General features: G+C 38.1%; 1 protein-coding gene across 1 annotated transcript in view; it reads right to left on the minus strand.

Annotated features, from left to right (window-relative positions):
* pcx (pecanex) overlaps positions 1 to 24,948 on the minus strand; it is a 56,721-nt gene extending 31,773 nt beyond the window's left edge. Inside the window, exons 1-7 of the mRNA XM_068373968.1 lie at positions 24,732 to 24,948; positions 22,135 to 22,311; positions 18,473 to 18,658; positions 16,288 to 16,473; positions 15,453 to 15,634; positions 11,631 to 11,782; positions 2,446 to 2,592 (exon numbers count right to left, since the gene is read on the minus strand). Of these exons, the coding sequence (XP_068230069.1) occupies positions 2,446 to 2,592; positions 11,631 to 11,782; positions 15,453 to 15,634; positions 16,288 to 16,473; positions 18,473 to 18,658; positions 22,135 to 22,311; positions 24,732 to 24,734 (1,033 nt within the window). The 5' untranslated portion in view covers positions 24,735 to 24,948. The remainder of the gene's footprint in view (positions 1 to 2,445; positions 2,593 to 11,630; positions 11,783 to 15,452; positions 15,635 to 16,287; positions 16,474 to 18,472; positions 18,659 to 22,134; positions 22,312 to 24,731) is intronic.
* Between the last annotated feature and the right edge of the window lie 1,356 nt (positions 24,949 to 26,304).

The following is a 26,304-nucleotide window of genomic DNA, read 5'->3' on the forward strand; positions in this document are numbered from 1 at the left end:
TGGTTTGAAAAACTTCGCTCTCTAGCTTGTCTTTTAAAAATCAGCATGTAACACTTCAGCCTTCTCACAAACTATAGCCTCTGAAACACCATCACAAACTAACTGTTTTATTGGTTAACCATATCAAAAATAATTTCAACCTTATCTAATGTTAATGAATTTTCTTGTAATAAATTTTCCCCCCATTGCAGTGTTTGCTGATTTGACAGCATTTTTTCACAATCATCAACATTGCTGTTATTGGTATACAGTATGCCACTGCAAGATCAGCAACATCCATGCTGATTTTATACTTTTTAATGATCTCTCTTTTCACATTAACAGTGATACTGTGTTTGTAGTTTTTTAAAGGTTTCCTTTTCTCTCTAACCTTCTTAGGACACATCCTGGATGAATCTGCAAAATATTCCCGTTAAAATTACAAAAAAGACTAGCAATGAAAATTCACAAAATTATAGCAAGAGTTGTCCACTACTGTAAACAAGACCTAAAAGCAAAGTAAGGAGTAGTGCTCTGTTGCAACTGTGAATAGGGTATATGCCGATACACAGACTGAGCAGCGCTTTGTTCCAATTGTGAATAAGGTATATGCCAGTACACAGACTGATGAGTACTTTGTTCCAGTTATGAAAATGGTATACGCCAGTACACAGACTGAGCAGTACTTTGTTCCAATTGTGAAAAGGGTATATGCCGGTATACAGTGACTCGTCATGATCCATACAAATTCTAGCAAACACATCACATCCCGAGAAATTTTTATCTCCTCAAAACATGACGTACAGTATACCAAATACAGTACGACATATTCCACAGCGGTCGTATTGAGATTTATGGCTGTACAGTACATATTAATACAAAGGATACAGTAACACTACCAAAAAAATTTTTGTGTCTGTCTTTGTCTCATTCATAAGCATCCAATACACTGTACTGTACTACTGATTGCCCAAAATCTTTGGCTAATTAAAGAGGTTTCATGTTATATCAATATCAATACAGTAGTATGGTATACAAAAAGTTGTCATTACTGTGCACTATCCTACACAAGATATTTGAACCAAAAATTGTACAAACATCTCTAAAAGTTACTGTCGTAGTGGTTAATAGGTAGTGGTATTTAGTAGATGATAGTTGTTAGGAGATAGTAGTAATAGTAGTAGTAGAGTAGGTAGTACAGCAATAGCTCGTAGGTAGTACAGCAATAGCTTGTAGGTAGTACAGCAGTAGTTCATGGGTAGTACAGGAGTAGTTAGTAGATAGTCCTAATACTGATATTTATTTTTAGGAAAATAAAGCACATATGCTTCAGCAAAAACAGTGTTTGTCACAACAAATGCCAGCATGTTATTAACCAAAATTTGTTGTCTTGGAATTTTAAGACATATCTAATACTGTTAAATGAAAATGTCAAGTCATACTGAAACATGATTCAAATGCATACTTTCTTGATGAAGTTTCAACCTTCATGGCAGACACAGGAAAGTTTCAAATATTTTTTCAATCTTATATGAGGGATGTGGAACTCAGATTACAGACTCATTCTAGGGGCATGTGGCGAGAACAGTATGATAGATGATCCCCTTATCTATGGGTAAACCAAAAGGATGGCAATTAAATTAATTAACCCTTTCAGTAAAATGGCATTTGAGAATTTGGCCTATCCCATAGCCTAGGCTGTGGCAAGCTGTGGCAATACTTTTCTTAGTATCCTGTCTGTGATGTTACTGTATATTATCATCATCATCTCCCCCTACGCCTATAGACGGAAAGGGCCTCGGTTAGATTTCCCCAGTCGTCTCTATCTTTAGCTTTTAATTCAGTTCTTCTCCATTCATCATCTCCTACTCCACGCTTCATAGTCCTCAGCCATGTAGGCTTGGCTCTTCCAACTCTTCTAGTGCCCTGTGGAGTCCAGTTGAAAGTTTGGTGAACTTATCACTCTTGGAGAGTGCAAAGAGCATGCCCAAACCATCTCCATCTACCCCTCACTATGATCTCATCCACATGTGGCACTCAAGAAGTCTCTCTTATAGTTTCGTTTCTAATCCTGTCCTGCCATTCAACTCCCAATAGTCTTCTGAGGGCTTTGTTCTCAAATCTACATACTATACATAGTATATTGTAATCCTAATCCAAGTTATTTCTGGCATACTAAGAAAAGATTTACATTTTACAAAATAGTCAAAACGAAGAATTAAAAACTGCCAAAGAGGATGTTAGCATCATTAGTGAATTTGTGGTTTGATTTTGGATGACCCATAACCACAGCTCCACTAAAATTTATTTACAATATATATTGGAAATAATTTGTACTATAATAACACCAGAAATGAATTAGAAAAAGTTACAAGTACTGTATACCTGTACATCCAGTACTCCTAAGAGGATAAGTAAGTATACATCCGGTACTCTTAAGAGAATAAGTAATTAAAATAAACTTACCACTATCTATGCTAACGAGGTATTGGATGCAAGAGGCAAACACCATTAGTCCTTCGAAGGAAGGAAATGCAGCCGACATACAAAGGAACAGAGTCCCAAAAAATGCATGTGGTATGAGTCGGATATTTGAAGACATTGGAGAACCTCCTGTAATGAGATTTGCATCAGATGGTTTCATAAATGTAAAACTTTTCCTACCTATGATAAATTGATAAAAAATTCGATTAAAGCATTTTAATCAGCAAATATAATATGAGCAAAATGAAAGTAACATGATTTACAGTTGGCACATGAATATTATTTATTACAACTCCAACAACTAATTTTACTACTGGAGAGGGACCACTCAATTTACATAAATTCATAAATTTTGCTTGTAAAGATAACCAACTGTTATTAAATGGAATAATAAAAAACAATTACAACGTGGCTTGTGAGGACGTACTTAAGATTCTTTACGATAACCCTACTCCCAGGCTAAATAGCCGTTAGCCTCTCACTTTTCCTCCACTGTTTTTGGGTCTCTTCCAGCCTAACATTCTAAATTCTTTGAGCTTTACCTTGTTCCAATCTTCAGTACAAATTCTATAGAGGCACTCTATAAGTCTAAAGGTGTGACTTAATTATCATTAAGTAGTTTCAAAGCCAGACAAATTAAAACTTTTACCTCTTCCAAATCTGGCTCAAAGGTTTTATTTTCAAAACTAAAAATCCGTATATACTCGCGTAACATGCGAGTTTTGAAGACTAAATTTGAAGCTGAATTCAAGGGGGTCGCATCATACACGAGGTATAAAATTAGCATATGAACTCTTGGACTAGGCTACATTGTCGTTCAAACTGTATATCCGTTTACTAGGGTAAAAAAAATACAGCTATTATTATTATTATAATTATTATTATTATTATTATTATTACTAGCCAAGCTACAACCTTAGTTGGAAAAGCAAGATGCTATAAGCCCAAGGGCTCCAACAGGGAAAAATAGACCAGTGAGGAAAGGAAATAGGGAAATAAATAAATGATGAGAATAAATTAACAATATATCATTCTAAAAACAGTAACAGCATCAAAACAGATATGTCCTATATAAACTATTAACAAACGTCAAAAACAGATTATTATTATTACTATTATTATCATTATTATTATTATTATTATAACTTGCTAGGCCACAACCCTAGTTGGAAAAGCAGGATGCTATAAGCCCAGGGGCTCCAACAGGGAAAATAACCCAGTGAGGAAAGGAAACAAGGAAAAATGTTATTTTGATAATAAAATAAATTTTTGAATATACTTACCCGGTGATTATATAAGCTGCAGCTCTGCTGCTCGACAGAAAACTCTACGGAAAAAATCCGCCAGCGATCGCTATGCAGGTAGGGGGTGTACTTCAACAGCGCCATCTGTCGTGCAGGTACTCAGTACTCATTGTAAACAAAGAACTCAATTTTCTCCTCGGTCCACTGCGTCTCTATTGGGGAGGAAGGGAGGGTCCTTTAATATATAATCACCGGGTAAGTATATTCAAAAATTTATTTTATTATCAAAATAACATTTTTCAATATTTAACTTAGCCGGTGATTATATAAGCTGATTCACACCCAGGGGGGTGGGTAGAGACCAGCAATAAATGTTTACATTATTATGAGCTAAGGATTTTTTATTTCATTTTAGAAGTTATCAAAATAACAAAAATAAAATAAATAAGTACCTGGTAAGGAAGTCGACTTGAACAATTACTCTGCCTTTTTAAGTACGTCTTCCTTACGGAGCCTCGCGATCCTCTTAGGATGCTGAGCGACCCCTAGGATCTGAAGTATGAAGGGTTGCAACCCATACCACAGGACCTCATCAAAACCTCTAATCTAGGCGCTTCTCAAGAAAAGAATTTGACAACCCGCCAAATCAACCAGGATGCGAAAGGCTTCTTAGCCTTCCGGACAACCCAAAAACAACAATAAAAACATTTCAAGAGAAAGATTAAAAAGGTTATGGAATTAGGGGATTGTAGTGGTTGAGCCCTCACCCACTACTGCACTCGCTGCTACGAATGGTCCCAGGGTGTAGCAGTTCTCGTAAAGAGACTGGACATCTTTAAGATAAAAAGACGCGAACACTGACTTGCTTCTCCAATAGGTTGCGTCCATTATACTTCGCAGAGATCTATTTTGTTTAAAGGCCACTGAAGTTGCGACAGCTCTAACTTCATGTGTCCTTACCTTCAGCAAAGCTTGGTCTTCCTCACTCAGATGGGAATGAGCTTCTCGTATTAACAGTCTGATAAAATAGGATAAAGCATTCTTTGACATAGGCAACGATGGTTTCTTAACTGAACACCATAAAGCTTCTGACTGTCCTCGTAAAGGTTTAGTTCGTCTTAAATAGAACTTAAGAGCTCTCACAGGGCATAAGACTCTTTCTAGTTCATTTCCAACCATATTCGATAGGCTTGGAATATCGAACGATTTCGGCCAAGGACGAGAGGGTAGCTCGTTTTTGGCTAGAAAACCAAGCTGTAAAGAACATGTAGCCGTTTCAGATGAAAATCCGATGTTCCTGCTGAAGGCGTGAATCTCACTGACTCTTTTAGCTGTGGCTAAGCAAACCAGGAAAAGAGTCTTTAAAGTGAGATCTTTAAAGGAGGCTGATTGTAGCGGCTCGAACCTTTCTGACATGAGGAATCTTAGTACCACGTCTAAATTCCAACCAGGTGTAGCCAAACGACGCTCCTTCGTGGTCTCAAAAGACTTAAGGAGGTCCTGTAGATCTTTGTTGTTGGAAAGATCTAAGCCTCTGTGACGGAAGACTGATGCCAACATGCTTCTGTAACCCTTGATAGTGGGAGCTGAAAGAGATCGTTCTTTCCTCAGGTATAAGAGGAAGTCAGCTATTTGAGTTACAGAGGTACTGGTCGAGGATACAGATACTGACTTGCACCAGTTTCGGAAGACTTCCCACTTCGATTGGTAGACTCTAAGGGTGGATGTCCTCCTTGCTCTAGCAATCGCCCTGGCTGCCTCCTTCGAAAAGCCTCTAGCTCTCGAGGGTCTTTCGATAGTCTGAAGGCAGTCAGACGAAGAGCGTGGAGGCCTTGGTGTACCTTCTTTACGTGTGGCTGACGTAGAAGGTCCACCCTTAGAGGAAGAGTTCTGGGAACGTCCACTAGCCATCGAAGTACCTCGGTGAACCATTCTCTCGCGGGCCAGAGGGGAGCAACTAACGTCAACCTTGTCCCTTCGTGAGAGGCGAACTTCTGCAGTACCTTGTTGACAATCTTGAACGGGGGGAATGCATATAGGTCTAGATGTGACCAATCTAGGAGAAAGGCATCTATATGAACTGCTGCTGGGTCCGGGATTGGTGAGCAATATATTGGGAGCCTCTTGGTCATCGAGGTTGCGAAGAGATCTATGGTAGGCTGGCCCCATGTGGCCCAAAGTCTCTTGCACACATCCTTGTGTAGGGTCCATTCTGTTGGAATGATTTGTCCCTTCCGACTGAGGCAATCTGCCATGACATTCAAGTTGCCTTGGATGAACCTCGTTACTAGTGAAATGTTTAGATCTTTTGACCAGGAGAGGAGGTCCCTTGCGATCTCGTACAACGTCATAGAGTGGGTCCCTCCTTGCTTGGAGATGTATGCCAAAGCCGTGGTGTTGTCCGAGTTCACCTCCACCACTTTGCCTTGAAGGAGAGACTTGAAGCTTTTCAAGGCCAGATGAACTGCCAGTAGCTCCTTGCAGTTGATATGCATTGTCCTTTGACTCGAGTTCCAAGTTCCCGAGCATTCCCGACCGTCTAATGTCGCGCCCCAGCCCGTGTCCGATGCGTCCAAGAAGAGAACGTGGTTGGGAGTCTGAACAGCCAGGGGCAGACCCTCTCTGAGGCTGATACTGTCCTTCCACCAAGTCAGGGAAGACTTCATCTTCTCGGAAATGGGGATCGAGACCGCTTCTAGCGTCTTGTCCTTTTTCCAGTAAACAGCTAGGTGATATTGAAGAGGACGGAGCTGTAGTCTTCCTAACGATACGAACTGTTCCAGGGATGATAGTGTCCCTATCAGACTCATCCACTGCCTGACTGAACATCGTTCCTTCTTCAGCATGTTCTGGATGCATAACTGGGCTTGACTTGTTCTGGGGGCCGACGGAAAAGCCCGAAAAGCTAGACTGTGAATCTCCATCCCTAAATACACAATAGTTTGGGATGGGACCACTTGAGACTTTTCCATATTGACCAGGAGACCCAATTCCTTGGTCAGATCTAGAGTCCACTTTAGATCCTTCAGACAGCGACGACTGGAAGAAGCTCTTAGAAGCCAGTCGTCCAAATAGAGGGAGGCTCTGATGTCCGCTAAATGAAGGAATTTGGCTACATTCCTCATCAGCCTCGTAAACACAAGAGGAGCTGTGCTTAGGCCAAAGCACAGGGCTTGAAACTGGTAGACAACCTTTTCGTAAACGAATCTCAGAAAAGGTTGGGAGTCTGGGTGGATGGGGACGTGAAAGTATGCGTCCCTTAGGTCTAAAGAGACCATCCAGTCTTCCCTTCTGACCGCTGCTAGAACGGACTTTGTGGTCTCCATGGCGAACGTCTGCTTTGTGACAAAGACATTCAGCGCACTGACGTCTAGCACCGGCCTCCACCCTCCTGTCTTCTTTGCCACTAAGAAGAGACGGTTGTAGAAGCCCGGGGTTTGATGGTCCAGGACTTTGACTACCGCTCCCTTTTCTAGTAAGAGAGACACCTCCTGTTTCAATGCTCGTCTCTTGTCTTCCTCTCTGTACCTGGGAGAGAGATCGATGGGAGACGTTGCTAGAGGGGGTTTTCGTACAAACGGGATCTTGTACCCCTCTCTGAGCAACTTCACAGATTGTGCATCTGCGCCTCTCTTCTCCCAGGTCTGCCAGAAGTTCTTGAGTCTGGCTCCCACTGCTGTCTGAAGAAGCTGGCAGTCAGACTCTGCCTTTAAAGGACTTGGTTCCTTTCTTCTTCCCACGTCTCCCTTCGGCACGAGCACCTCCTCTGCTGGAGGCTCTGCCACGAAAGGGCGGAATAAATCGGGACGCTGGAGTGTCCATCCTTGGTCTAGCTGACAAGGTAGGCAAAGGGGTGGCTTTGCGGGCAGAGGACGCAACCAGGTCATGGGTGTCCTTCTGTATCAAAGAAGCAGCAATCTCCTTAATCAAGTCCTCTGGAAAAAGGCACTTAGAGAGAGGAGCAAACAGAAGTTCGGATCTTTGACAAGGTGTCACTCCAGCTGACAGGAAAGAGCAAAGGTTCTCACGCTTCTTGAGGACTCCGGATACGAACGATGCAGCAAGCTCACTAGACCCGTCACGTATGGCCTTGTCCATGCAGGACATGATGAGCAAGGAAGATTCCTTCTCAGTCGGGGAGATCTTCCTGCTCAAAGCTCCCAGACACCAGTCTAAAAAGTTGAAGACCTCGAAGGCTCTAAATATCCCTTTCAACAGATGGTCTAGGTCCGAAGGTGACCAGCATATCTTAGAGCGTCTCATGGCTAGCCTGCGGGGAGAGTCTACAAGACTTGAGAAGTCGCCCTGGGCAGAGGCAGGAACTCCCAAGCCGAGAACTTCTCCCGTGGCATACCAGACGCTCGATCTGGAAGAGAGTTTAGCAGGGGGAAACGTAAAGGCTGTCTTCCCTAGACTCTTTTTGGACTGCATCCACTCTCCTATAACTCGTAAAGCTCTCTTGGACGAGCGTGCGAGGACGAGTCTAGTAAAGGCAGGCGAGGATGACTGCGTACCTAAAGCAAACTCTGACGGAGGAGAGCGCGGAGCCACAGACACAAACTGGTCCGGAAACATCTCTTTGAACAGAGCAAGAACTTTTCTAAAGTCCAAAGAGGGTTGCGTGGAATTGGGCTCGTCAAGGTCCGAATGTGGTTCATCAACGTGTGCCGCATCGTCATCATCAGAGAGTCCATCATCCGAGTATTTGAGGAGGAAGCGGCAATGGAGTAGGTATCGGCTGGTTAGCTGAGTCCGGTCGCACGGGTGCACGCGTGACTGAACCGGACGCAACGTCATGGAACTGTTGCCCAGTCTGTGAGCTGGCAACAACCATAGCAGCGCGGGGACGCACAGCGTCTACTCCAGACTGTCTAGTCTGATGTGGGCGAGCAGAGGCAACCACACTGGGTTGCGGAGGTTGACGCACCGCGTCAAAACAAAACAACTCTGACGGTTGTTGTACCTCGCGAACGTCAACGGAAGGTTCCGTGCGTCGCTGAACGTCAACATGCGGCTGGCAGGGTACACTGGAACGCATGGGTGGCGGGACTCTCTCAGCTGGAGTGCGCAAGAAGGTTGCCTCAGCGTCCACAGGACGCACAACCGAGAGTGTGGTTGGTTGTAGGCAAGAGGTTGGTGCAGCAGCAACCTTCTCCGCACGAAAGTCCTGCATCAGAGACGTTAATTGGTACTGCATGGTCTGCAGCAAAGACCACTTAGGGTCTGCAGGAGCAGGTGCGGCGACAGACGGTGTAACTGCCTGAGGCGGTACCGCTTTGCCTCTCTTAGGAGGTGAGCAGTCATCGGAAGACTGCAGCGAGTCCGAACTGACCCAGTGGCTACAACTGGGCCGTTGGACTTGCGCGGAAGGGACCGACTTGCGCTTAAGAGGTCGTGAGACCTTGGTCCATGGTTTCTTACGAGAAACCTCTTCCGCAGACGAGGAATAAATGGGCTCTCTCGTCTTTGTGTGGGTGGGGCGATCTTGGGTAGATACGCCCGAAACCACGGAGGGAACGTCTGTTCGCTGATTAAAGCCTCTCGAACCCATTGGTCGTACGACATTGCTGGATGGCACGCATCATGTCAGCCATCGAAGGTTCCTGAGTGCCAGAAGGGGGATCAGGAGCAACCACTACAGGGGAAGGAATAGGTTGTGGGGCATGAGGAGAGGAAAAATCAACAGAACGAGATGAACTTCTCCTGACTCTCTCTCTCTCTAGCCTACGTGTATATTTTTGGAATTCGATAAAATCGAATTCCGAAAGCCCAACGCATTCCTCACATCGATCTTCCAATTGACAGGTTTTATCCCGACAATTGGAACTAACGGTGTGAGGATCGATAGAGGCCTTCGGAAGACGCCTTGAACAGTCCCTAGCATTACACTTCCTGAATTTTGGGACTTGAGAAGGGTCAGCCATTTTGAATTGGGAGCTTGCAAGAGGTCCCGGACTAGGAGGACGACAGGCACGAACAGACGAACCCTCAAGCGCAACACTATCCACAACACTATCACTCACTTTACCACTTCCCACTGCACTTTTACACTTCAGCTCCTTGACGTCCGCCATGAGCTGGTTACGGTCACTAGCCAGGGACTCAACTCTCTCACCCAGAGCTTGGTCAAAGGGGAATTCAAAAACTATCCAAAGTCATCAACAAATAATCCGATATCAAAAAAAGAATGCAAGGATTTATTGAAGAGAAAGCCTGCACAGCGAAAGCTCAAAACTAGAATAGTGTACTTCACCAAATAGTTGTGAAAACAAATCCAGTTAGCAACAGCGAATTAGTAGGTCTTGCCGGTAGCACGACAGAGAGAAAATTGAGTTCTTTGTTTACAATGAGTACTGAGTACCTGCACGACAGATGGCGCTGTTGAAGTACACCCCCTACCTGCATAGCGATCGCTGGCGGATTTTTTCCGTAGAGTTTTCTGTCGAGCAGCAGAGCTGCAGCTTATATAATCACCGGCTAAGTTAAATATTGAAAAATACAATATTTTAAGAACAGTAACAACATTAAAATAAATATTGCCTATATAAACTATAAAAACTTTAACAAAACAAGAGGAAGAGAAAGCATAAAGAACAGTGTGCCCAAGTGTACCCTCAAGCAAGAGAACTCTAACCCAAGACAGTGGAAGACCATGGTACAGAGTCTATGGCACTACCCAAGACTAGAGAATAATGATTTGATTTTGGAGTGTCCTTCTCCAAGAAGAGCTGCTTATATTTGAAATAAACCGGATTTGAAATAAATTGATGTAATACTTAATCGTATCCTATCACAAAGCATGTAATATTCATACTTTAGTGTGTGTGTGTGTGTGTGTAGATTGCCTTACCATATATAAGACACGGGCTCTTGCCGCTGGGCAGCCCGTAAATACTTTAGTATCGTATCTATAAATAAAACCATGCGAATTATAATCTTTTCCATTGTTTACGTTTGAAAGTTGATTGACTCTCCTGTACGCTTTCCAAATCAGCTGATTAAGGCAAACCACAGAAGAATATTTCATATTTCCTAAAAGTAACAATTATTATTTGATCAATAATTTTCCAAATAGCATACTAATTTCAATAGTTTCATTTACTGTTGAGTTAACCAGAGTTTCATTCATGTTGCCTATGTAGGATAATTTATAGTTTTTTTTTCTTTTAGCACTGTGATGCTTGATTATATATCTTAACAAACTACGTATATCGTGTCATAAAACTATATTCTCTGTTTTCAGATACTGTAAACTTATCTTCGAAATTCGGCATTTACATTTAATCACGCGATTTGCAAATTCAAAGGTTCCGATAGATTTCTCTTTTGTTTCCTCCAGTTTCCGACACAGTTTTCTCCGATTCTAAACAGAATAGCAGCTATGAATATTGTTTGTTTTCTCGCCTTCATTTACAGCATGTTAGTTTATATTTGGCAGTATATTTTCTTGATCTTTTCTCGATTGTGAATAAGGGTATAATGTAAAATGCCAGTCTTATGCTACACTGATTACTATCGTACGATATCGACATGCCAACAAAACAGCTGCTATCTGATTCAAGTGTTTATCACAAAACTTTTTTTTCGTTGTTATTGTGGCTGTATGCGTTTACGCAATGAATATAATGTTACTAATGATACTCTTAACCTCATCTTTTAATTTTCTAGCCCATTGAAGTAGAAGATGGAATGAAGAAATGGTGTAAAAATATTAATCGGTTGTAATTAAGTTTCTCAAAAAGTAGCTTGCATGATACACGAGATATATGATAAGATCATATTTTATAGGTGAAAATTCGGGGGTTGCACAATATGCGAGATCGGCTGTTACACGAGTATATACGGTACATCTCATTAAAATTCTATTAATCATCACTAACTTTTTATGCTACCAAAAAAACAAAAACACTTATAAACACTTACCCAATGCTATCACTAGCCATTGCTCTAAAATCCAGAAGATAAAGGCATCAATTGGAGGAAGAATACCCAGTAGCCATAAAATCGAACACGAGGCAAAAACCAAATGGAAAAATACATCAAGCACAAACAGCCACGTTACAGATGGCAAATAACTGAAATAAATTAATTCCAATAAATATTTTGTGACTATACCAAAAGAAGTCTCAAAATTCATCAGTAATGAATAAACATTGAGCAATTAATAGCTATAATTCAAAGAACATCTAATATACTCAATAATTCTAATATAAGTCAACATTAGTAAAAGATTATTCATGAGCCTTAGTTTGTATATAATAGTGAAGTAAATTTAATTTTCCTTTCTAGCACTGACAGTATCAGGGTTGTGTATTGCATGAATGATTAAAAACCGAATTCACCCTTTCTCTTTTCAGTCCATTAGAGTATTGAAAGGATAACTTTTATCAAGTTTATTTCATAGATAAAAACAAATAACTTTCCTGACAAATTTATAAGTCAGCAGAGGATAAGAAATTATTACAGTACAAATTACAAAACATGCTCAATACCATTAAGGCAAAATTCAGAGCTGGCCTAACATAAGCGTTAAATCACTAGTTGTCCTGTAAAAGTGATTAACAGAAGGAGTCCAGGATTCACTCACTGAACATAATCACTTCGTGCAATTTTTCTGATGACCAGGAAGAATGAGGAATACAATACTTTAGTGCAATGCAACCACTGTAATTTCTATCACTAAAATCGCTAACTTTTTATAAATGTATTGTGTTGGAATGAGAACTAAAATTTTAATAAAATCTATTATTTCTATACTCGCCTGATATTCTTTTATGCTTCTCTCTCGAAACTTGGTTTAGTACCAAAAATACTAAAACATTTCTCATTTTCTTTCCTTTTAAAAGGCTTAGGCTTCTAGTAGAGTAAGGAGACAGTCTGGCAGTTAATGGCAATAACCTCAGCATGAGTACGCTACAGCCCCTTTGTCTTGTCATTCTCGAAGTCGAAACTACAGTATTCCTTACCCTCTTGACATCACTAATCAATAAGCAGCAGGAGGCACATGCATATGAACATCAGGTGAGTATAGAAATAAGAAATATCACTTAAAAGGGATTTTGACGAAGGAAAAATCTATTTCTGGGCGAGGAACCTGTGTCGCCCAGTGAAATGCTCCTTAAAGCACCATTTCAAAGGTATAAATACTGCTAAATATACCAGATAAAAAAGTTGCATGGAATGCCAGGAATATATCCAGCTCGCTCACCCCTAAAGGGTGTCGGCATTAAAACTAGGGCGAGTGACACCACTACCAGAGGTCCCCTTCCTATTAGACTTCTCCCTCCTCAAAATCCCCCGTTCCTACGAGGTGTCGTTCACTACAGCAACTGCCTTCCCCCCCCCCCCCCCCCCCCCCCAACCACCACTACCTATCCTTCTCCCATCATTCCTTGTTAGCACCCGTGAACGTTCGGACGTGTTTCCCCTGTTTATGATGCAAATTCCCCCACATTGATATATGTAAGCCAGTGAGGGAAAAGATAAAAATGTAAAGTCCTAAAATTATAAACTTATCTAGCCTCCGAGACTAACCACTTAGTCTAGTACCACAATAACTAACAGTTACCAAACAAAATGTGTTATAATTTGAGCCTCCAGATTGTGTTCCCAAATACAACCCTTCTATAAACATAAACCATTTTATTCAATATCCTAACCAAACAAAATGATTTAGGGAAATTCCCTAAATGTGTTTAGTCTTGTCCAAATAACATAGCTCTCACAGGACAAACAAATTTATACTCTGACTTATCAACAACTTTCTTTTCCAAAGAGGAAATATGAAATAATTGAGGCAAACCCTTCATCTTAAAAAATCATTCTTAGCTTAGAATGTAGGCTGAAGATAAAATCATCTTTTCTTCCAAACCTACATTATATGATAGAGCTTGAAGTTCACTAATGCTTTTAGCTGACACTAAAGTTAAACAGGAAAAGTTTTAGCTTTGGTCTTTAACAGAAAGATTTTTTAAAGGTTAAAAACGTGAACCCTTTTAATATAGTTATACTACATCTAGATTCCAACAAATCGTTCCGACAACCGCAGATTTCTCAATATTAAAAGACCTGAATACATCTGCAATAATACCCAAAGCAGATAACCCTACATGTATGAGTATGGTATTCTATAACCCTTGATAGCTGAAATGGACAGTTTCCTTTCATGAAAAAAGAACTGACAAAACTTGACCATGTTATCCTAACTACTTTTATTCATTGAAAGAATCCTTGATTAGAAGCATTTTAAATAAATATTTCATTGCCTTTGACACACATTATTAGTTGACTGCCTTTTGTAACACAAGATATGAAAACCAGAGGACATTGACAACTCACTGTCACAGAGAACACAGTGGACTGTCTCCAAGCGGTTAGATGTAGCGCGTATGGATTTGAATGCACCAACCTCGAAACCATATGTCTGAGAAGACTGGTTTAGTGTGGCAACTGCCTTGCACATTCCGACAACAAGTCCACATATATGTAAACAACTATCTTTGCCACCTAAAAGGGGCCACCAGTCATCCTGCTATTTGTAGATACACTGAACTTCTTTATCAAAGCTCAAATCACTGAGAAAGGAAGAAAAGTCTACAGATCCAGATTCAACCAGTCCTGTAATAGAGCACCCACCTCCACAGCTAAGGATTTGGAGGTGGTGAGCAAAACACCTCTATCTTCTTGATGAGGAACGTTCCAAAAATGTCTACATTTGGTGATTCCCACCAATTATAAATTTCTAGACACACTAATACAAAGACCATCTGTTTGGAAGAATGTTTTTTTTTTTCACTTTAACTGATTCGCTAAGATGTCTAGTTTATTATTATTATTATTATTATTATTATTTATATTATTTTTATTATTATTATTATTATTATTATTATTATTATTATTATTATTACAAGCTAAGCTATAACCCTAGATGAAAAAGCAAGATGCTATAAGCCCAAGGGCTCCCAACAGGGAAAAGTAACCCATTGAAGAATAAACCGAGTTAGAAGGATACTCCTCTTAAATTTGTCTTCCTGGTTTTAACAAATGAAGGAAAAGAGGTAAACAGCTTATGAAGCTCATTACTATCAAACCTCGTAAGTTTGTTAATAGCTAGAGAGGCAATACCTCCATTATCAGCACTATAATTATTTAGCCTAATCTTTGGATGGATTTTCCCCTTTACTAAATGCTAGTTTCCTTTAATGTTTGGAAATCTTGAACTGGTCAGCTATCATCTGAACGTGCCTCACCATTAGAGGAAGTGATTCACTTTCTGAGCTTAGTGTACTACTTGTCTGTCCATCAGTCCAACTGTCTTTGTCTATCTCTCAAAGACAAAGGCATTAGGAAATGTAAATAGTTTGTAATTCATGTGAAACAACTTCATTATATACTCTAACATATACACTCAATACAGAGTTGGTTAATCAAAGGCACTCTGCATGAATATATCAAATTGTACCAAATAACGAACAGATGGTTTTATCCTAGTTAAAAATTCTCTCATACAAAGAAAATTAATTTCTTTTTGCACATGAGAAAATGTGGTTTTGATGTTAACAAAAGATTAAGCCATTGATCTACACAAAAAAACTAACCCTCATAAGGAGACACACAATCAATGGGTTAACCCTCTTTCATCCAAATCTCTTTTAGACATATATTGTCAATGTGCACACAGACGTAAGCAATATCATTACCTCCTCCAATTAACTAACAAAGATAACAAGAGACAACATTGCTTACCTCGCAACAGTATGAACTACTATGCAGATGATCATGTGAAGAGGACGGGACAGTCCAGCCAAGTCCCAAGGGAGAGGGTGAAAGGAAGCAGGCTCTGGTGGTGCACCTCCTATCAAAGGCCATAAACCAACGCTTGCAGTAAAGACCCCAAGAACGGTAAAAGCAAGTGAAGCTCCCCAGGGCTGTAAAGAGATTGATATCAATAAAATACAAAAGTTTCAATCATGCTGTCTGTAAAATAAATGATGATTTACTACATAACTTTAAGTCTTGCTCATGAATGACAAAGGCAAGAGACAGTGACAATGTCCTAGCAGGACAATTGTTATTGTTGTTATTATTACTTGCTAAGCTACAACCCTAGTTGGAAAAGCAGGATGCTAAAGCCAAATGGCCCCAACACGGAAAATAGCTTAGTGAGGAAAGGAAACAAGGAAAAATAAAATATTTTAAGAACATTAATAACATCTAAGTAAATATTTCCTATATAAACTTATACATATGATCAGCACCCAAGCCCTGTTTCCACCCAAGCTAGGACCAAGGAGGGCCAGGCAATAGCTGCTGAAGACTCAGCAAATAAACTCATAGGCAGGCTACACCAAAACCCCATTCCTTAGCTCACAAGGATGGTGAAGTTGCAAACAATACAAAAAATTATTGAGCTTGTGGTAAGAAGTGTGCATATGACTTAATGTTCTTTAATAAAACATGTTGCCTCATCATCTGACTTGCAACTCAATAAATTGAATTGAACTATCATTAACTACTTAAGTGTTTTGGTTTGTGTCATTAAGTCTACTTAGATATCTGTAAATAAGATAACTGTACCTACCACATTAATATGTACCGTAGAAACAGGTCTAATATAAAAAACTGATACTCCTCCAACAACCCCAGCAATAATGGAATGAATGATAATATTCAATTTTGCTTTCTTCTGTCGAATAAGGAATGACCAAGTTTTTGGACCAAATGGTGAGTCAAACTCCAGGAATTCTTCATCTACAGCTAAGTTTACCTGTAAGAAAAAACAATGCATTAATATGAGAACAAAAATATATACTGTATTGCAAATCAGAATGAGTAAAATCCAAACTTTGCATTATGAAAATGTACATATTATAAAAAGGGTTAATAAATTACCTAATGAAAGTTAAGAGTTACAGTAGTAAGTACTGTAGCGCTATATGTGAAAACTGACAAAAAATAATTATAAAACAAAAATGTTATACAAACACATCAATTATGTTGACCCCTCATGGTCTGTGATATTCCCCAAACACAGAGAATTTTCAGGAAAAAAAAAACATAACTAAGAAACACTATTCTCCAACACTAATATTGCCTGAACCTTCAGCCTCTCATCGGATAATCAGAGGGTACGAGGCTTGCCCGGAGTGTGATTAACTAGTGTAATTAATTAACTAGCGTAATTAAAGACTAGTTCCATATTATAGAAACCTGATTACTCCATCATAAACCCATCAGATAGCAGCTATGACAAAATAGCTGTCAGGCTAAACACTTGGAAAGTTTTTTCGGGTGAGTAATGATGTCACGTGTCATCCAACTTATGCCAAAGTTTTGTAGCATAACTAACAAAGGAAACTAAAAATTCCATTAAAAGCTGAATAAATTTTCTATAAACCGTAGCTACACTGGTGCGTCACTGAATCCTTAAGAGGGTTAAGCCTGGTTTACAATTTTGGCAGGATGTCGGTACGTAACGGACGACACATACCACTACTGTATCACTATCAAGCTATCCTACCCCACCGCTGAGGTAAAATACAAGACTCTCATAGCGCTCGCCTTAAAGAGAGCAAGTTCCAAAATCTGGTTGGGATTTTTGAAATTCAGATTATTGCATTTTTGGATAATACAGTAGTGTCTATATTTCATGTTCTAAATAGCTTCTTTCCTTATAACAATTTGTTTTATTACTTTTTGTATACTGTATTCATGCAAGCTTAGTCTCGTGGGCAACCATTCTCTTTAAAAATTTCAGGGTATGCTATTTATTTTAATAAACCATATACTACACAGTAATTCCACCATTTTCTATGATTCCCAACCACTACATAATCAGTTTTCTTATATTTGATATGGCAGTCGTAAACAAACGTATGCTACACATGTTGTTCTTATTTGTCTGCTCATTTACATATTTACAATTTTTGTTATGATTATGCTGAACAATCCAGTGTCAGAGACGACAGATAAATAGCTCAATAGCATAAACCTTGTCCAGATAAATATACATAAGATATATTACGCTAACCAAGTCCTGCTTATAAGTGCGCATTTAATACATGTAGCCTATACTGCGTGCATCTGAGGGAAGGGACCTTCCATTGGTTAGTTAGTAGCCCTGAAATACTCTGTAGTTACAAATTGACACAATTTTATGAGTAAAACATGAACAACCAAATGTTGATTGAGAATGACCAAGTAAATGAGGTAAAAAAATCAATAAGGCAGATCACAGTTTAAATCAACAATGTATTGCACACTCTTTCACTTCAAGACCAAAGGTAAATGTAATAGTTCCATATTTTGGTGAAATCAAAGGTTTGTATCAAATACGAACACATTTTACTCTACTTAATAAAATAAATATTACCTTAAAGTAAAAAAGCTATATGAAAAATCAAGAGAAACTGTGCTCTCAGTGAGATACTATAATGAAATAAGAATGCATTATTAAAGTGGTTTCCTGCATTCCATTTTTATCAGATTACTTCAGGACACTGGATCACCACTCCAAGGGGAATCATATTTAATGCAATAATAAAAAATTATTAACTGTACACAAAGTCTCTCAGAAGAAACTATTTAATCACTGACAAAACTATGGAATGCTTGTTAAATTCAATTACCTTTGTCTCAAGTATATTTGCTGTGAATGTTTTTCCTCCATATCTACCATGCAGCATTTACTTAATGCTATTTCAAATACCAACGATCAAATTTCCATTACTTTGTAAAATAAAATCTTGTGAGACAGATATACTTACGTGTTCAACTTCTTGTGTCTTAGACGTCTGCGTACGGAGCAGATGAGCAATAATTTGAATGACGAGTGCATACACAAACACCAGAATGCCACATGGGTATACAGACCAACTAAGTGTAAGTTTGTCATAATGCTCCAGTATCACAAATATAATGATAAGTATTGGAATCACAGAAAACAGGATCAGCTGTAAAGAATAGAAAATTACCGTGAAAGCAAACAATCCTGTATACAAGCAACCGCCCAGCCAATTAATGAAATGCATATGTCACAAAAACTTAAGTAAAAGAAATTCATGTACTAATACCTTATGACAATACCAGTGCATAAAACTCTAGGATTTTCAAAAAGTAGTCTCTTCTAGTTCAAGGAATACAACACTAATAAAATAAACCTACTTCAAGTAATATAAACAAATTTAGTTGTAAATATATTACCATAGTGTAATTTTATGTACCTCTCAGGTTATGATTTGGATACTGCAGAGGTTCCTATGTAAAATAATATTATTCTTTGTCTTTGTAACCTACATGATAGTGTTCCAGAAGGCTTAAAGGAGGGCATTTTATAAGCACATAACCTATCTCTCATTATAGTTCAAGGGGATGTATTTTTCAAAACATTTGAGATGGGTGTGCCACCTTCAAAGGAGGCAATACTTCCCTCTCAAAGAGAAGACCTTGCATAATATTTGTGAACTTACTAAAGTAAATAATTATCGTGAGATGTACAAGTTACTCCTTTTCAATTACTTCTTTTGGAGGGACTCAATTCGATTTGGTTTGTGAAATTTGGACCATAGCTAGTACTGGAGCCATGGAAAAAATTCAATCTTGACAGGCAAAAAGGAAGGGTAACTTTGTAGTTGCACTAGAAAATAATAGTCGAGGTAAATTCAAAGAGGAATCGGGAAAGGAGGTTAAGAAGAATGCTAAAGATTGGTTGCAGCCATGGGCTCAAGGGATGCAATAAGGACCTCTTAGTAACAACTACAATGCACCAGCTCTATCCCTCTACAAAACACACAAATCTAGAGCAGGAATATCTAACCCAACCAGCAAAGTTATAGACCTCTCATTATAGAGGAGACTTTCTTTTTTTATAGACATATTGACTTAGTAGCCCTAAGCTTGCACAATTGTCAAAAAGGTTAAAAATATTTTACAACTTTAGTTTCATAGATACAAATTTTAACCTTATAATGCCTCATACAACAGCCTGGGTTAGGAGACTGAGTGTTCATTTAATAGATAAAAGTAGACATATTTTTTTTTATAGTTCATTCACTCAAATTCCCATATACAGTAGTATATGCACTTGTAAGTAGAGAAGTTGATTATACTATAGAAAAATTATATTTGCTGAATGCCAAGTCCTGAGGAGAATCCATACAAATCAAGTGATTTGTTGGCGCACACTGTAGTAATAAGAAAAAGTCATGCAAAACCAAAGAACTAGTACCTAGTCTCAAAGAGGATGGATATTTTAGTTCTACGGTAGTATTAATTTTGATCATAAAAGTTAGTACTGTGTGAGGGTTGGGCAAGAATGATCTAGCATCCATGCAGCACAGCAGAAAGAAGTACGAAATTCACAAAACTAAAAGATGATCCTAAAAAAGGAAAAGTTTCTCATACCATCTTACTTATAAACTGGGAAACTTATAATCCTCAAAATGTTAATAGTCACCATATGATACCACTCCACCGAGAGCTGGTGGATGGCAATATGCATCAATAGGCTGTGTCCTTGTTTCTACAGTATAGTGCAATACACTTCATTGGAAAATCAGGATTTTTTTTACGAATGTGGCAACAACAGAAGATAGACTGCCAATTGTCAACACATTCTCCCCATTGTTCACCCACAATAAATTATTATGATCAGTTTCCCTAAAGGATTTTGCAGCATATTTAGATGACAAATAAGCACTGAATAAATTCTTCTTCTCCTAGATAAGACGAATCATCCAAAACATTAAGATAACTTATGCCAGCCTCATCTTTGGGAGAATTTGTGTAGCCCTTGATGTGGACCCTGACAACATCAAGGATGTATGAAACAGCTTCACAAGAGCAAATTCAACTCTCCTCATTGGAGATGATGTATATAGTATGTCCTAAAGTCTGAAATTAAATGTATGTGGGAAGTCATTTGGGAAGAAAGCAGTCATGGACATCAAGAACTTTCCTTTTCCCTTGATTGACAGAAGTTTAATATTACACAGGATGTTAACAATGACCTGACATACGACAACGTCAAGCAGCACATAAACAAACAAGAGTAACTAATCAATAAAGAACTCTATAACCTACTAAAATCCTCTATAGAGGAAGAGCATCATTAAAAGAAGACTAGATCAACCACTTTGGGAACATAAAAAATTAGCAAGTGTTTTAATAAGAAAAAAAGTCTTCAAAGAGATCATCCTTGAATGTGATCTCTCAATGGATTGAAGCTCCATTATCACCTGAAAGATGATTGCACAGCTATAACAACTGTAACACTTGTCTGATATTGATGAGAAAAGGAAAAAACCAAAGAGAAAACAAAGAAAGATCTCATTATGCTGGGAAGTCAAGTATACATGATGATATGAAAATCAGTTAGAATATTATTTTAATATTGAAACTTTTGCTACTACCAAAATTCAAGTCACAAAGGGAGACCATTCACCAGAGGTTCCCACGTACCCCAGGTTTACTACCAAATAACTCTCTAGTTTTCACAGCAATTCACAAGTTCATTTGCCTTCCATGACCTGGATTTTAAGAGTGTAAGAGTAAAAATCTGCAATTCTCAGAGTGCACATCAAATCTAAGAGTAAATAATAAGAATGACTAGAAAAGCACTCTGAGAATACAGACCTATTTCTCAAAACCAGCTTTCCTTTCCCAGAATCAATTTAGAAAGTAGGCGTATTTGCAGTCTGTGTGACAACCATGTACGAACTTGGGATTAAGGTTAGGGTTAATTTGGTTGACCTTTTTCTCTACCTTGACCTTGATCTTTGCCCTAGGACTTTCAAAACTGAATCACTTCCATGTCTCAACATAACAATTATTCTCTGAAAGTTTCACTACTCTATGAGTCAAATTGCAGCCAGGAAATTGTTAACAAACAGACAAACAGGGGCAAAAACATAATCTCCTCCCAACTTTGTTGGCAGGGGTAAAAAGTGTGGCACAAAAGAGAAGACCATCAGGTGGTACTCAGTAGACATGTGAATTGCTCATGAGACTAATAAAAAAAAAAGTCAGAACTGAAAGTACATAAGAGAAATGGCTTCCCATTCTCCAGAGAAGTCTCATTGTTATTCATTTCCCACTTTAATTTGTTTTGTCTTTTTCCACCCTACCTGGACAATTTTAGTTGAAGTAAAACAGAAGTTTGAAATTCATACGAAATAAGTACTGTGTGATGGTTTTCATGATATTTGATTTCATATCTTTAATTCTGTACATTAATATGCAAACCTTAATGATTCAGTATTTCACTGGAATTAAATATGACTGAAATTATGTAATCAAAACTTGAATATCAAATAGTTCTGTACTGTATTTCCATATTACTGTTTAGTAATTTTTTAATGATAATCCAAAGTGAACTCAATCCATTTCAACAATCAAAAGCCTTGTGTATTTGTTGTCAATGAAAGCTTACCTGCAATATGTAAACATAAAGAGGAACATCCGAAGAAGCACATAATCTCAAACCTCCCAGGAATGTTTCCAAGAGCCTTCGTAAAATAAATGGTTTTTTGTAGTTATTGACAAGCGGAGATTCCATTGCCAACCGCTCCGTGGCCCACGCGAGGCGGGCTGGAGCCCAAAACTCATCCTGAAATAAGATCAAGTTATTCTATATTACCATTTACTACTCATAATTACAGATAAGTATAAATCTGTAAATACTGTACAAAACTACATACAGAATGTAGGTCTCCAAGTGAATATAGTATGGTTGGGGACCAAAAAAATTATGAAGCTTGTATTACAAACCAAAGATATTTTTTTCATTCAAAACTATACACAAATGCAACTTAATCTTGGCACTGGCTAACCAGTAAAATACATGTATATACAATCAACAAAAATTACGTAATGTCATTCCAACTAAATTAAATATTCTATACCCAAGGTTAACATCATAAAATAACACCTAATAAAATTGAAGTGAATAAAAATGTAAGATGTTGGATTTCTATACAAAGTCAACGACCATAGTGTTTCCGACATAAATTAATAAGGAAAACTAACTTCTGTACCGTTTTCCTTTCTCCCGCTGTTCTTTATAGCCTACAAAAGAAATCCGAGTTCCATCCTAAACATAATGATCTTTCCCCAAACCGTTCCTTTCTATTTAACTAAGATGACAGGAACTTTCCCCCCTCTATTTACTAAATTCACAGCGCGTTAGGGCTAAGAAACACTTTTCTGTCCCAACTTCTCCTCAAACTGAATGAATCCTCACTGGCAGTGACATCACCATAGTCATGGTGTCATCTAGTCGTGTTTTAAATGAACTTTTCAAAAGAGCTCAATTGGCTTTCTCTTATCTTTCTGACTCACTAGTAAGTTACCCTCATTCAAATACTTTCTTTCCTTCTCTCTTCATTGGTCATCTAAACCTGTCAAAGAAAGCTCACTACTAAAAATTTTGGTTCTCTACTTTAAAAAAGAGGGAGAACTGATTCTGTCTATACAGTATAGAAGACGCTTAGTCAGCTGCATACGAGTCTAGGTTTGTTGGCCCTTTAATCAATATACTGTATTAGAAAAGACTTCATAATAACAATCAAAAGTGTGATCACAGCACCAAATTGTTTTTCAAGGCATTTTCCCTGCTGAAGAGGACCACTGAGTATGCCTAAATATATTGGCAGTTGAGCTTCACATCAACTTATCTAAAAGCAAGAAAAATTTTCATTCACAATCATTCAATAATGGCATAATGTACCAGCAGCTATTATTCTGAGCAATAATTTTTCTAAATAACAAGGATAATTACATTAAATAACAGCCACGCAATCTCTTACCTTTCGGCTAAAATATAATATTCAACATTGCCTTCTTTTCCTCATTTCATGGGTTTACAGCAGTCTAGTTGCATAAAATACAATTCTGCATTTCCATATACTGTAATAAAAAACTTACATTTTCTTAAAACATATGTAATCTGGTCAGTCTCTAGGGCATTGTCCTGCTTGATAGGGCAATGTCACAGTCCCTTGCCTCTGCCAATCATGAGTGGCCTTTAAACCTTTAAACCTACGCACTTGGTTCTCAAAATCAAAGCCATACATATATACATTAGGAAGCAAGGATGACCATGTAATTCATATCAAGGGGTGTATGTAATTGATTGGGACAGACGTAAACTTTCTTATCAAATCTTTTTTTTCTTTACAGGGGAAAATTTTTGTTTATCCTCATCTGAAATAGGATATTATGAAGTTAGTTTTATGATTTACGAAATATTATGAAGTTAGGAATACTGTGGTCTAAGGTGGGTTGCAATGGGGTGACGTAGCTTCCCCCCCCCCCCAAGGTAGGTAAGGATACAGCTCCTAGGTTAGGTTAGTTGTGGAATCTTAGGTTAGGTGTGTTCTTGTGTTGGTTTCCCTTTCAAGATGTTATTTTCCAGTCATAAATTTTGGAATTTTAAAACTTCTAAAATTTGAAAAATATGGGTTTCCTCGAATTATTTGCACCAGAACTGTTCAAAACACCTACCAGTATAAATACACCAGGAATACTTATTTTCTTCTTTAGGAATAATCTGCTACACTAAATATTTACCAATATTCTAATTACCAAGATGGGTAGTGTGTAAGTGGTTGGTTCCCCGATTTTTTGTATTACCTGCCAAAATATTCGCCCATTTTACTAACGCCTGTAGCGCAACATGAACTGCTTGCCAGAACAGAGGATCAATAAATTAATGTTTAATTGTGAGCGTAGCGAGCCACGGCAGAGCGAAGACCAGTGCGCGAAGAATTACCGGTAGTTCATTAACCAACATACTCATAGATACAATAAAATATGGGAGACGACGGACATGGATATGACGAATTCTCGTTTTCTATGCAGGCAGCAGGCCTGGTGAATCAATAATCTACATACATACTACAAAGTCTCCCAAATCGATTAGGGAGTTAACCAATTAGGCTAGGTACTGAAATAAATTAACCAAAATAAAAATTGAGAAGAAAATATTAAGGCCACTGGACTAGCTATACACCCAAACAACAAACTCACCATCTTAAACCTGTTAAAAGCTGGAAAGGGAGGCAAAGTCAATTAGCATGTCACTGCTTATGATTACGGTCTATTTTATGGCAAATCAAGTCTGGACACCGATAAAAAGCCATTTTGAGTGAATTCGTAATGTCATCGATTACGTTTACGCAGTATGTAATCGAGATCCTGGAACGATACGAAGAACTGCAGTCTGGAAGACTGGAATGTTTATAGCTTAGTTCCTATTGTTATTATTAATATTTTTGATAAAATATAAGAATATATGCAATTTTTGTATTAAATAATAAATATTATATTCATTATAAAACATTTTAATTATATTTATAATAATTTTCATAGTCATCTTACTCATACAATGCATATCAAAGTCACTGTTTCATCACCCGGATATAAGAGAGAAAATCAATGTTTCTGTTTGGTTTACGGTATCACATTTCAACAAAACTCGTTCTTTAATTAATCTTTTTACGTTAGTAAACTTACTGAATTTTTGGCCAAATGTTTATTAATAATATTTTCATTAATATTTTTCTATATTGAATTATCTACTGCGTGTTGCCGATTTGTGTGTGTGTGTGTGTGTGTGCGTGATTACTGGCTCATAAAGCAATAAAAGTTTACTTAAGTACTGAATGGCAGAGTGACTGAGTGAGGTAGTTATAGTATATAAATAGTTGAACTGTACAGGTCCTGTGTTTGTAATTCACAAGGAAACTGGTCATCCACTAAAAAAGTCTGGAGTTGAAGGCAGGAAAACGAAGATGAAGAGATTGGCCCATTGTGATTAGGCCTACCTCACTCCGGTCCTTCAAATACTGACATTATTATTATTATTATTATTATTATTATTATTATTATTATTATTATTATTATTATTATTATTATTATTATTATTATTATTGCTAAGCTACAACACTAGTTGGAAAAGCAGGATGCTAGAAGCCCAAGGGCTCCAAAAGGGAAAACTAGCTCAGAGAGGATAGGAAATAAGGAAAAACTACAGGAGAAGTTTAAGAACAATAATAACATTAGAATAAATCTTTCATGTATAAACTATAAAAACTTGAAAATAACAAGAGGATAAAACTTCAAAATAAAAAGCGGAAGAGAAACAAAATAGAATAGCGTGCCCGAGTGTACCTTCAAGCAAGAGATCTCTAACCCAAGACAGTGGAAGACCATGGTATAGAGGCTATGGCACTACCTAAGACTAGAGAACAAAGGCTAGATTTTGGAGTGTCCTTCTGCTAGCAGAGCTGCTTACCATAGTTAAAGAGTCTCTTCTACCTTTATCAAGAGGAAAGTAGCCACTGAACAGTTACAAAGCTGGAGTTGACATTATTGTTAGAACCACGGATCATCCCCTTAAAGAGAAAAATTCCGCAAAACAAATTGCTTCACTCACCTACACAATGTTTAGAAGTCCTCTTTACATCTGTCACAGACTAGCAGGTGTCCTTAATCCTTATGTCTATGTCCAGCCAAATACTAATTTGCGTATAACAGCTTGCACTCGGGGAAGTTATTATTATTATTATTATTATTATTATTATTATTATTATTATTAGCT

Source organism: Palaemon carinicauda, chromosome 5, assembly GCF_036898095.1.
Source record: "Palaemon carinicauda isolate YSFRI2023 chromosome 5, ASM3689809v2, whole genome shotgun sequence".
In the NCBI taxonomy this organism is placed as follows: domain Eukaryota; kingdom Metazoa; phylum Arthropoda; class Malacostraca; order Decapoda; family Palaemonidae; genus Palaemon; species Palaemon carinicauda.